Raw genomic sequence first — 13,210 nt, forward strand, 5'->3', positions numbered from 1 at the left:
CAAGGAGTGTATTTGTATAAATCCCTTTTGTGAGTTAGGCTAAACATTATTTATATTTATTATAGTTGTATCCTTTTTTTGTTGTTGTTGGACCAAATGGAAAAAAGAAGAGGAAAGAAGGGAGGGATGTCAGAGATGGGGTGTAAGCTCAAGCATTTTAGTCAGGGGAAGTTTTCTTGTTTCCCCACAAACCTTTTATTGGTTTTCCCTTTATTTGAACAACCACTGATAAATGATTCTGACCCTCAGTTTGTGTCTGGAGCTGCTGATGTTATTTTTCTGCTCCCTTTCGTCTGTCTTGATCATTGATATTAGAACAGTCAATGGTCTTGATGCAAAAAGTTGATAGATTCAAGGTAGCCAGCCAGGGTGAGCCATACCGAGAGGAACTCCCTGCGAGCAAAATGAAGAAACAGACGCCGAAAGCCCCGGTGAGGCCATCAGGTGGGGAGATCCTGGAATATTTTCCAAATCACAGAGCACGACATGGTTCTATGGCAAGTGAAAGCCAATATAAATCACCAGTAAAGGCGATGTAAAGAACAGCGGTTTGGCCATCATAAGTGGCATTTTTTACGTACATTTTAAAAGTAGCACATCATTTATGCCATCTTGTGTTCAGCAAAGACGGACTTAAAAAAAGTTTAATGGAAACGCAGCGTGTCTGTTTTTAGGGGTTTGGGGTTAGGAAGTACTGCATTTCTGTGCAATCCTTTGCAAAGCCAATTATCCTTGAATCCAAATTCCAAACAAAAAAAACCCTTAAAATATTTGGATTAATTAATGTAATTTTTTCTTTCCATTTTTTTTCAAAGAATTCTTGCACCAACCTGAAAAGTCACCTGTTTGATTTTAAAGTTTCTCTGCAGCCACACTGACAATTAATGTGGAGAACCATCGTTAAAGAAACCTTTGGTATCTATTTGCTGCATGACAGATGATCGGCCCGAGTGCATCTCGCCTGAGGGGGATTTGAGCTGCTCTGCTTTTTGAATATTTCAAAGCCCTGGCATTTCCTCCATGTAATGAGCCTGGACTGTGACAGCCAAAGTTGAAGTCTTCATGACATTAGCCATTATGCTGCAGGCCAGAGAACGTACACTGCACCCAGAAATAGGCTACTACACCCCCATGTGAAGTCGTGTCATTGGGAGTCCCGGCATGGTTATTTGATTAATGAATACAGAAAACAGACAGCAGCAGAAAGCAGTTAGGCAGCCAAGTGGAAACACAACAAAACAAAACAAAAAACTGTGGATGAAAAGGATAGACATTTAGTGTCATGTTGGGACTGAAGGAACTTGACAATACAAATTAATGAGTAACTTAAGTTAACCAACAGGTTATAAGAAAGTAAGTAAAGTAAGTCTATTTTTTATGTATTTGTGGATCCCCAAACCCCTTAATTTCGTTTTCTGGACCAGCGTCCCCTCCCATAATTTCCCAAAAATCCAGACAACAGGTTGAATGACAGAATCCAAGGCCGACGAGCGTCTCTGCCTGTCGAACCCCAGAAGAACTTTATCAATTTATAATTGATTTATAATTTTAATTGTGTTCGACAATTTTCTCGGACAAACTGACTTGTTTTGCTGCGGATTGTAGAAAGAAAATAACTAAAGTATGTTGTATTGGACTTACCTGGGCTGTTTGGGTGAGCTAATGTCTGGAGCTCTGTGACCGCACCACACAGAGACACTCGTTGGTATGAAGACTGAAATGTTAGCACATCTCAGCTTTCTTATTTAAGCCCCATTATTTATCTTTCACTTTTTATGTGTATCCAAACAGCATTTTTTTAAATCAAATATGTCAGCCATTGTATCTCTGTTTTCCTGTCAGGAGTAATTTGTAACTTAAGTGAAAGCTGCTTTATTTAGTGTGTTTTCAGGCTCAAGTAACTCTTTTTCAAAGAGGTGACTGGCGACACAACCAATGACTCTTTTGTCAGATATTGGGGAATTGTGGAGCCTCAAATGTGAGGTGATTATAGTGTTCAGTTAATGCTGCAGCCAGCTTTATGCCTCTGCTGAATTGACGCATCCGTGAGAATTTCACGTAAAAACCAGAAGTAAGTGTGGCCTTTAAAAGAAAAGTCTTCTCAACTTAAAAAAAATATAAAAAAATAGGCAGTAACACTGTTTTTTAGATTTTTTTTTTTACAACATAATCTCTTATGAAACTAAGAGGTTATGTTTGATTAAAGGCATATTTAATCAGTCAAAGGAAATGTGACACAATAATGAGTAAGCAGGTAAACTGGGTCATTTGCAATCATGCCACATGGAGTCTAGTGTGGGCTTCGGGTCATGATGGAGGCATGCTCTGCATTATCAGAATAGAAACTATCTTTCAAGTGTGTTTGCTTCAAGGCTCTGGTATCACTTCCCAATGAGTTAGCAGATACAGTAAAATTATCATAAAATTCTATATTTTGGTCTGATTTTAAAAAGAAAAAAACTGATCATCACAAAAATAAGAGCCAGGCTGTGGTATTAATGTTTTTGTACAAGATGCAACAGATGTACGGCATTTTAAACTTTTTTATAAATAAAAATGTTATTATATAGGAAACTCAATGTACATCTGATGCTTGGTTGTGATTTCATTCACTGGTCCGTGTTTTATGAGAGGTCGGTGGGTATCTGACTTTTCTCTGCTTCAGAATCCACTGGATATAAGTTAGCTGTCCAAATGGTTAAAGAGTTACGATAGTCAGAAGAATGTCAACACTGGAGTTAAAGCTCTGGTTTTAAAGGATTGTGTTGGCATTTTGAATCACCTTTTTACCAAAACATTGGTGGCTATACGTTTTAGTGGTTGAGTTTTTGCAGACGACTCGCCTGACCCATCTGTGTACGCATGCTTGGCATAGGTTGGTTAAAAATGCATTTCCCTGTCAAGTGTTGCCTGCTTTCTGTGTTTTGAATAAGCTGCCTTATGAGGCTAATTCACTGCAAGGCATTGATCCTTGGAATGATGATGTGTTTTTGGGTCAATTGCTGATCTAAAGCCAAAACAATTCTAAAATCTTAAAAGAGGGTGCCTACATCTCTTGTGAAAAAAAATTCATGATTTTTTTTAATTCATAACCTATTTTGTTTTCTACAGATTTTTTTCCATTCAGAAAAAAACCAGCATGGCATTTAAAGGGCTGAAAGGACTTTCTTTAATCCAGCACTGGAACAGCCATCTCTAACATGAATGTTGGCAACCTTTTTTTCATCCGTTTGCAGCTGGCACCACATAAGTGTTAAGAATCAAAGGTGGATTACCTTCTTTTCCTAGAAAGTATTCAGGGGAGCAAGTGGCGGGAAGAGCTAAACCCACTCAGAATAACTTGCAGTCAAGCAGAGGTCACAAGAAATGATTGGTTTAAACGGGCAAAGAACACATTAGGAATTTATTTCTCCTTCTCATGAAGATTACATCCAGCTGTGGTCACCTGGTCAGGGCGTCAAACGGAGGGTAAATCTTAGCAGTTTGTCTCTTCTTCACTAGCAGCTCCCATCCATCAGACAAGGGCCAGGCTCTGCTGCAAACCTGGTGGGATTAGCTGATGTATCTGTCGCTGACTTCATCATCCTCCGCCCACCCTAATTACAAATAAATCTAACAAGAGCTTCTGGATTCCCTCTTCTTCTCAATGGATATTAGTTCACTGTTTCAGAACAGATCACCCCCTCAGAAGAGTCATTCTATAATTCACCTTTTATTTAAAATGGCCTATTATCAAACTTCCTTTATGCTGGTACATGCGGAGTCCTGAATAGTGCAGTCAATTTTGTGTGACCATTCAGAATGGTGCTTTCACTGTCTGCCTAAATATGAAATACATAAATGTTAATTAAATGCCTGAACATGTCATCGAACTCCCTGAAGTTAATGAGCTGTCCCTGTTTTCTGAATGACTGCTCACTGCCAAACTGATCTTCAGAGGCGCCGTGGGAAGGTGAACAATTACAGAGTGCAACACAATTAGCACGACCTAATGAAGAAAGGCGTGTAATGCCACCATTTTTTCCAAATGACAGTACATTTTTAGGGAACACTAATAACTGAAATTTCTATTGTAACAATTGCTTCCAGCTGAACTTTAGTTTATAGTTTTCACAATGACAAACATCACAAATCTGTCTTATTCTAGTTCACTCGTTACTATATGACCAACAGCTAACATCACCCAGGTTTCTGTAACAATATGAAAGAAAAAACTAAGGAGCTCAATTAGTTAAAACCCCCACAGAGACCCCTCACCCCCAACTCCTGTACCCAACCATTAAGAGTTAGGGCAGGGGTCACCAACCCTGTGCCCGCGGGCGACAGTGCGCCCGCGAGCACCCCTTGTGGCGCCCGCAGGGAATGCACCCAAAAAAAATCTTTTTTTTTTTTTTTTTATTGAAGCAAATATTCAACAAACAACCACCGCATGTCTGTCAATGACAACAATATCAATTCTGAGATAAAGGTAGACAAAGAAAACCCAAATATGTAAACAAATATAACTTAAAAAATAATCACTAAAAGTAAGGGTCTATTACAAAAGTTTAAATAGATCAAATAAATTACACAATTTCTGGACATTCTTATGATTCATGTAATGTAAAGATTTTGAGAATAGGTTGAGGTGGTTGAGTAATCCATTAATGTGAGGATTAATATTCCTGTCTGTTTTTATTTACATTTATGTTTAAAAAGTTAAAATTAAGTTAAAGTTTTAAAGGTTTAAAAGTTTAGCTTTAGTGTGTTCAATAAATATTTATCTTGTTCGGCTGCAACCTAAAGTCTGTTTTGAAATTAAGCTCCCTCTGCAACTGAGTTTGACCCCCCCCTGTAATACGAGTCTAGAAAATTCATGCATGTTTTTGTGTGTAAAATGAGCAAATAAAAATAGGGCACACAAAAGGAAGTCCTCAAATTGTGTTGTTTGTTTTTTTTGGGGGGGGGGGCTAGGAGGTTTTTAGTGGCGCCCTTCATACCACTTGGTGCCCATGAAATAGCCCTCGGTCTCAAAAAGGTTGGTGAACCCTGAGTTAATTTTTTTTGTCTAAGATTTTGATCCATTCAGTTTTTTCTCGTTAAACCTTTAATTGCTTGAATCATCTCATTCCCCTGCTCCTAAATGTCAAAGGGCATGGCCGCTGTGGAGAAGGGTATGATTTGAAGTCCTACTTTTATCTTTTTCTGATCTATTCTGAAAGTGTTCTCAGTGGTCTTTTAATTCCGTTTGTATCCAAAATTCAAAAACCTTTTGTTTTCCAGGACGTAGCTTCTGCAAAATGGCAGGAATTCATAAGAAATTGCCTCTAAATTGAAAAATGAAGAAGAATAGGGGGTTAGAAAAAGGTGCATTAGCATCTAATAACCAACCATAAGTCATCTAAAATTGAAAAGAAACTACATTTTGTAAACTTTTTTCAGTAATTTGACCACACTTTAGAAAACCAACAGTTTTTTTAAACTCCATTTTTCCTCCTATCTCTATTTCTAGAGTCGAATAAAAAATAAGCTAAACTTACAGTACAGACCAAAAGTTTGGACACACCTTCTCATTAAAATGAATGGGAAGGTGGTCTGTACTTTAAGTCTTGAAGAGTTTGGTTATTTGGCTATTTTTTGCCACAGCAACAGGTGAATGAGTCCTTCAACAATCTGTGTTTCCATTCCACATATGCACAAAACTTATCGAAATTCTATAAGTCATTCAAAACATTGTGACAGATGTGAACAATGATTTACAGCAGATAAATTCAAATTTCTGCCGCAGCACTAGCACTCATCATTATCTATCAAAGGAGACATCTGAGTTTTATTCGGGCCATAGAGCGGCGAGCTCCTTACGCGTGGAAGTAGCTATGGATTTTGGGAAATGGTGGTTGGTGATTTTTACAGAGTCTGTGGATCCAAGAATTCTGCATGACGCATTCAACTTTTGATGAGCTGTGCGACGCTCTGGGACCTCTGGTGGCGCCCGCCGTGCGGTGCCCAAGGCAGCCAGTTCCTACTACGAAGCATATCGACATGCGGCTGTTGGTCACGTGATTCATGTATTTCGAAAATAGTGTTTCCATTGTAGTTTTGTAAAATATGTTTGAAAAACCTCCAAAAACTTTTTCTCACTAGATTGTCATGTTTTAATTAGGCAAATTAATTATTACAAATCCAGTTTGCAAACACAGCTATTCTGACACTTTTTTTTTTGTATACTCACTGCCATCACTGAATTTAACCTATGAAAGGTCATTTTATTACTCTTTAGACAGTAATATTTAGAGGTAAAAACAGTTATGTTTAAAAATGCAATAATTCTCATGCCATGTAAACACGAGAGGAATAAAACATTTGTTTTGTCTGTGATCATTTTTCATGCCGCACACTCTTGTCTACTATGTAATGAAACTGTATTGTGTATAAGTTAATAATTCCCATTTTAGAGGACTTTTAGCTCTGCATTTATCAACCATCAGAGTTTGAGGCTCATGAGTGTATTATACACGTCCTGCTGTATTGGCACATCTTTGCTAAAACATTAGCATCAGCATTATTTTTTAAGTTGAAATGGTTTGACTGATTTTCCTGTAAATGTACATGTAAATATGATTTTTTTTTTGTTTTAATAGTACACTTAAATACTTTTGGAATGCACACGCTTCCCAGCAAGAAGTCCCCGGTTCAAGTCCCAGCTGGTTTCATGCATGTGTGGGTTTTCTCTGGCCTCCTCCCACAGTCCAAAAACATGCCTCATAGGTTTAATTGGAGACTCTAAATTGTCTATAGGTGTGAATGCATGAGTGTGCGTGGCCCTGTAATAATTTCTGACAATTATCAATCAGAACTTTTCCTGCTTCAGGTCTGCTTGGACCTTAACATTATTAGCAGACATTTTTAGATGTTTCTTATTAAATTCTTGGGGTTTTTATGATACTCACTGCCAAGCAAACAGGCAGCCTTGTGCTTTAATGAAGGCACTTGTTGGAAGTACCTCCTCTGAAGCAACAACAATCCGTTAATCAAAGTTTATCTAGTTCATTTCAATAGCCACACTTAGTTTTCTGAATTTAGCTGTTTCAACATAGATCCCATGTTTTCAATGCCACTGATCCATCTTTGGAAATGACCAGCTTAAGGGGGCAGTTGTTGAAATGTCATTTAATAGAAAAGTAAAATTGCATGGGATTTTGAAGTTGCTGCTTTGTGAGGTTATTTTTATTGATGATAAACACAAAGACCATCTTATGGGACTCTTTTGCAGATAGGAGCTACAATTAAATGGTTCCTGTTTGACATGAGTTCGAGCAGCAGCATGTCACAGGCCCTGAATTCCTCCAGTTAATTGCTTGTCCTGGTGGCTGTTCTGCAGGTCAGACTGGACCCTGTTGCAACCACTGGTATCATTAGATGCCATGAGACAAGCACTCACTTCTGGGAGTCTGTTTGAAAATGCTGATTGAAGTTGCTAATGACGGCCAATTCTTGTAAAAAAAAAAAAATTAGAATGATTTAACTAAATACACGTATATATTCATGTATTTCAAGCTTTTTTTTTTTCTTTTTTTTTTTTGCTCCTTTTCAGTTTTCTCTGCATGTGTTGTGTAGATGAGGTCCTCCTGGAAGGCTGCTCTAGTACTGATTCCCCAGAAGGGTTCTCTAGTGAGCCATCTGCTAGTACAAGAGTTGAATGCTGGGACAGAGAGTGGCAGGTGGAAAAAGTCTGCGTGGCTTCAATTAGCCAAGAAACCAAGGCTCAACCGACAGGTAATGGAAAAAGATGGGCGAGGGAGTTTTTTTTTTTTTTGCCATGCAAATATGAATGCTCATGACAGCAGGATGTCACAGCTGTAGCATAATTGTTGTGGAAGTTCGAGCTTGAAATTAAACTTTTACACCTGAGCATTAAATCATTATTTGGAGAAAACTTAAGAGTTTTCAACAACAGCAGCTGGTTGAGCTGGAAGGAGGAGCTGGATCTTTCATCTTTTGTAACTTGTGTGTGCGCAGTGCTGGGAGGCTAAATGTCTATATGGCAACCATATATTGTGAAGATGCCTTCATTACCACTGCATAAACAAAATCTGATGGGACAGAACATCCTTCCCAGGAAGTTTAATCAGCAAAACACAGATAGCGTGGGAATGGGAACTAGTGTGTGCAACCATTATAGGACCAAGATAATCAAAAACCACTTTAATGAAACTGCTCCAGATTTTGGAGATGCTTGAAAGGATATGTGTTGCCTGTTGAATCAATGGAAAAGATCGGTGACGAGGCCTTCCCGGGACGACCTATATTGTAGATGTACTTCACTCAAGACTTTAACATTTTCTGTGATCTTAAAACCACGCGGATGAAGCCTGTTCAGCTCAGCTGCATCGCAGAAGAGAAACCACAAAGATTTCCAGCTTAATTTGTTATTTTTGCCTTCTGCAGCAATGCTTTGGTGTCAAAGATGAGATTCAAAAGTCTGTCATGAGCGGGGATGCCAGCTCCACATTACTGCCACACTATATCCTCTTCAACATGTACTGTTTATATTTTAATTTAACAGAATAAATTAGCATTGTACTCTTAAAATCAAGTAAATATGAGAACAAAGACTGAACTGAAATGAGAAACAAGTGTGAGGAGAAGTAAGCACACCCTTAAGTTCAAAATGTGTTAAACCATCTTAAGAAATAAGATCTTAAAATATTTACATTTATTCAATATTTAGGGAAGACCCTTGGCACTGCTGCCTGTCTGGGTCTCCCTGTGCCTTGAAAATACAGGGTTGTGTCAGGAAGGACACAAAGGGGGCCCCGAGTGGGATAAGCCGAAAGGTGAACAACATTCATGTACCCATGAGAGGATATCATTTTTCAAGTATTTTCCCCAACTGAATCACAGATTAACAGTGTAAACATAAAGCAATTTTTCTTGGAGTAATTTCTAATGAATAATCAGTTGGAAACCTAATATTAAATGCATCAGTTCTAAACATTTTGTAAAGTATTTTAACCATGAAAATAAATATAAAACATAAAAATTATGGAAAGAAAGAAACTCACTGGATTTGTACGTGCGTATTCCTTGATTTGTATATTGTGTCTGCCTGTTTTTGTACAACTTTGGGTTTGTGTGTGAACATTTTTATGTGTAAGTCATGCAATACATTTTGTGCGTAACTGTGTGTATTTGTCATTGAGTCACATGTAGACTCCAATATCAAAAACGTGCAAATATGAAATACAAATTACGCATACTGTTCTGGAAAAAAGCGGTGAGTGCTTTATAAAAGCATATTTATACTTTTTTAACTTAATCATTGGCGATTATTACTTTAAGAAAGTGGAAAAAATATAAAGTTTTTACTAGATATTATTCACAATCAAAGTGGCTGTCAAGAAAACTCTGAAACATGAAAGGAGTCTCACAACTTCTAATACACTTGTGGTAAATCAAGTGCACACACTCTAAAAAAAAAAGAAGAAAAAAAGTACACACACCCACAAATCCAAAGGTACACACAAACAGGCAGACACAAGTTACAAATCACGAATCGCGTCTATTTTTCTTTCCATACAAAATCCTTAAATGTTTTGTCGTTCACTCTAGTAACTCCATATTTTTTTTATTATTGTATTGAAGTTTAGGGAAACGCATAAATCTACTCTCCATCCTCGGTATATATTACAAAAAAGGACTATCAGAACAATTCATTGCGCTAAGTACAGTGAACAGACCCATCCCCTTTTTTTGGTCATATCTAAAATAAACTAAACATTTTCGACTTCATTAAGACGGTTCAGTTTCTGCACAAAATAAGATACAACTTCCTTCCAAATAATGTTACAAAAAAGGTCCTTTAAAGGGAAAGGGGGATACAGGTTAAGGGGAACCTTGAACTTTAAAGCAATTCAACTTAGAACATTAATGACACTCTGCATTTTAGTAACCAGAGTAAAACTGTGGAATGAATTACATTTAGAGATAAAACAATGTCCAAACAACAGAAATGATGTTCAATCTTTACATCAAATCAGTAGATTATAGTCATGTGGTCACTTTTTCTGTTGCAGCCTAAATCCAATGACGATTGAAATGAATTTTTGGATATTTATTTATCATTAATGTGTAATGATGAGATGATGACATGTTGTTTTTTTATTTTGTTGTCAAAATTGAATGGGTATATAGGAATAGGCTTAAATAAACTTCTTCCTGTCCTATTTTCAAACATGTTTATTGTTCTTAGGTTCTGTCACTCTTTTAAAGACTCTTTTAAATGACTGAAAGACTGTTGTTATCAGTGAGGGTACAAATGTATCTATTGTTGTTTTTATAATATTATTGAATTAAATAAGCTCAACTAACTAAACTAGAGGAATTTTGACACGTGTTTGTGCTAATTTACTTCTAAAACGGGCATTATTGGTTAAATGTTGTGTTCTTTTTTTACTTTTTAATGTTTTGGGTTGTCACAGGACTTGTTTCATAAACATTTATTCATTTTCAGCCATTTTAAACCACGGAGATGAAAACATAATATCAACAGAAAAGCATTTTTCCTCCTTTTTAGCAGTTCTAAATGCCACATCTATCCATTCGCTGCTGTAACTGTATCACAAGGGTTCACAATTAACCCTAATTCCACCTCAAAATTAACCAAATATCCTGTGTAGGTCCCTCAGAATAACCAATACATTATGTTCCATGGATTTGAAACACAATGAACACATTTAAGGCCCGTACACACCGGGACGAATATTCGCCAGGCGTTATTCGCCAGCGTTTTTCGCCACGTTTTTTGTGTTCACACCCAGGCGATTTTCGCTGACGATGAGTGGAGTGAACATGCAATTTCATTCACTGACATTAGATGGCGCTTAATGTAAAACAGAAATACTCCTGTACACAAGGTGGCGCTGCGCAACTTTACGCTTCTTAAAGTCGCTTTTCACTCAGAAGAAGAGAGCAAGTATTTACGCACTTGTCAGAATCAAACAAAGAAAACATGAATATTTCAAGCACCAGTAGCTCCAACTGACGCTACTTGGCGTCTATCTTCTTCGCTGGTATGTGTGCTCAGCAAGGCAGTTTTGTGTTTGAGCGCCCCCAAGTTGTGTTTTACTGTAACTTCAGAAGCTCCAGACACGTGAGCAAAAGCGCCATTCTCATTGGTCGAGTAGATTTCGACGCGACGCGTCGAAAAAAAAAAACGAACCCGAGGCGTTTTTTTTTTTTGACGCTTTAACGCCTGGCGTTTTTTCGCGTCGGTGTGCACACTCTCGTTGGTGCCCTTTGTTTAGTCACGAGGCGTTAAACGTCGGCGAAAATCGCCGGCGAAATTCGTCCCGGTGTGAACAGGCCTTTATTTAACTCTACTTTTACTTAGTTCTACTTACAAACCATGTAACTGAACAGGCCTTCACCAGCCTTTGTTTTTTTTCTTTTTTCACTTCAGTGAAACCAACTGTCATTGATGTGGACATATTTGTGAACAGCATTGGACCAGTGTCATCAATCAACATGGTAAGTCACACTTTTGTCGTTTCTATTACTGTCATGCTGTCTTCATACTCAAGTACTCACAAAACACAAAAAAACTAAATAAAAAATTGATGAACTTCCACATATTCAAACAAAAAGAAGTCCTTCAATATAAAACCCCTAATTCTAAATGTGAGAATACAGCTATGATATCTAGACAATAATGTCAAAATAAGACGTAAAATATTTCAATAAATCTATTATATTGAAATTCTGTTCTCTTTATGTTTACTGTTATTAATCTTCCATATGTTATCATCTCTAAAAGTCCTACTACTACTAAAATCATCAAAATGTTAGATTGTCTAACATTTCCTAAATTGTCTTTAGGAGTGCTTACATACATATTTTTTATAAACATGCAAGATGTCACTGATGGAACTTTACATGGCCAGAAATTATTAAGAACAAATGAGCAAATGTCACTTTTGCATAGGTGTCATACAGAAAGTAAAAGTTTTGAAAATGATTAACTGCAAAAGTTTTTTTGTACAATGTAAGGTGTTGTAAAAGGGGAGCCAGTTTAGCTCGTGCTGGTTTACGGCACCTTCCATCCGTGAAACCAGGGTTCAAATCCGGGCTGCTCCCTGTTCCCTTCTCTACCTCTGTGCCGGTCCCAAGCCCGGATAATTGAGAGGGTTGCGTCAGGAAGGGCATCCGGCGTAAAACATTGCCAAGTTAACCATGCGACTCCTCCTCGAAAGAGTGGTTGATTCGCTGTGGCGACCCCTGATGGGAAAAGCCGAAAGGGAAAGAAGATAAGGCGTTGTAAAAAGGGGGTGGGAGTATACAACATTTTTTTTCTTCTACTCACTCCTTTTCTAGCACACTGTTTTTGTTTTCTACTATTTAACTCTTGTGTTTATTTTCATTTTGTGTTTTTTTGTTTTTTTTAAAAAGGTTAAAGTTCCTGCTCAAGTTTTTCTACTTAAAAACGTTTTAAATTGATTTTGACATGTGTAGCCATGTATAAAAAGTCTGTCGTTTTTTTAAGACAGTTTCTACGCATCGACAGTAGATCATTAGACAAATACCTTAGAGTTGTAGAGCAAGATTCACAAGATTTGAATCATTCTGACACTTCACTAAAAACTTCTTCCAGCTGTAGATGGTGGACATGCGATGGTAAACAGTAGAAAAGGAAGAAGAAGAAGAAGAAGCCCAGACGTTCAAGAACGTGCGTCATGTGTCTGATGTGAACATATTAGAATTTGTGCACAGCTTGTTTACTGACAAACAAATAAGGTTCCACCTAGGCCTGAGCGATAAATCGATTGAATTAATTAATTTTTTGTTACGGGCGATTTCAAAAATAAAAATCGAGTTTTTGTGTACTGCCGCATTTTTGGCTCCCCGGAGCTTCCGTAGAACTAGTTTCACACGGCAGTATGGCACGCGACAAACAATAACATCATAGCACATACGAAACAGCAAGCGATATCATGGCTACCGGTGAGAGTGGGAAGTTTGTTCCCAAGAAAGGAATAAAATCATCTGTTGTTTGAAACTGGTATGGGTTTACTGCCACAGACGTGGAGAAAGAGACCCCCCCCCCACGCTGCAACATTTGCCTAAAGCCTATTGCAGTCAAAGGCTCTCACTTGTGTGGCACGCGCTCATACCTCTTACACATGCACGCGCCCTGACACACACACACACACATACTCATTCTACAACACCTATA

The 13,210-nt window shown here is 37.7% G+C and overlaps 1 protein-coding gene across 2 annotated transcripts in view; it reads left to right on the forward strand.

Moving 5' to 3' along the window:
* Nucleotides 1-13,210, forward strand: part of gabrg3 (gamma-aminobutyric acid type A receptor subunit gamma3) — a 222,792-nt gene that overhangs the window by 25,355 nt on the left and 184,227 nt on the right. The window contains exons 2-3 of one of the 2 annotated variants that reach the window (XM_023954494.2): nucleotides 7,574-7,755; nucleotides 11,441-11,508. In XM_023954494.2, the coding sequence (XP_023810262.1) occupies nucleotides 7,584-7,755; nucleotides 11,441-11,508 (240 nt within the window). In that variant the 5' untranslated portion in view covers nucleotides 7,574-7,583. The remainder of the gene's footprint in view (nucleotides 1-7,573; nucleotides 7,756-11,440; nucleotides 11,509-13,210) is intronic. The other variant, XM_023954495.2, reaches the window with a different exon arrangement.

This window comes from Oryzias latipes, chromosome 4, assembly GCF_053564925.1.
Source record: "Oryzias latipes strain Hd-rR chromosome 4, Olatipes_Hd-rR_3.1".
In the NCBI taxonomy this organism is placed as follows: Eukaryota; Metazoa; Chordata; class Actinopteri; order Beloniformes; family Adrianichthyidae; genus Oryzias; species Oryzias latipes.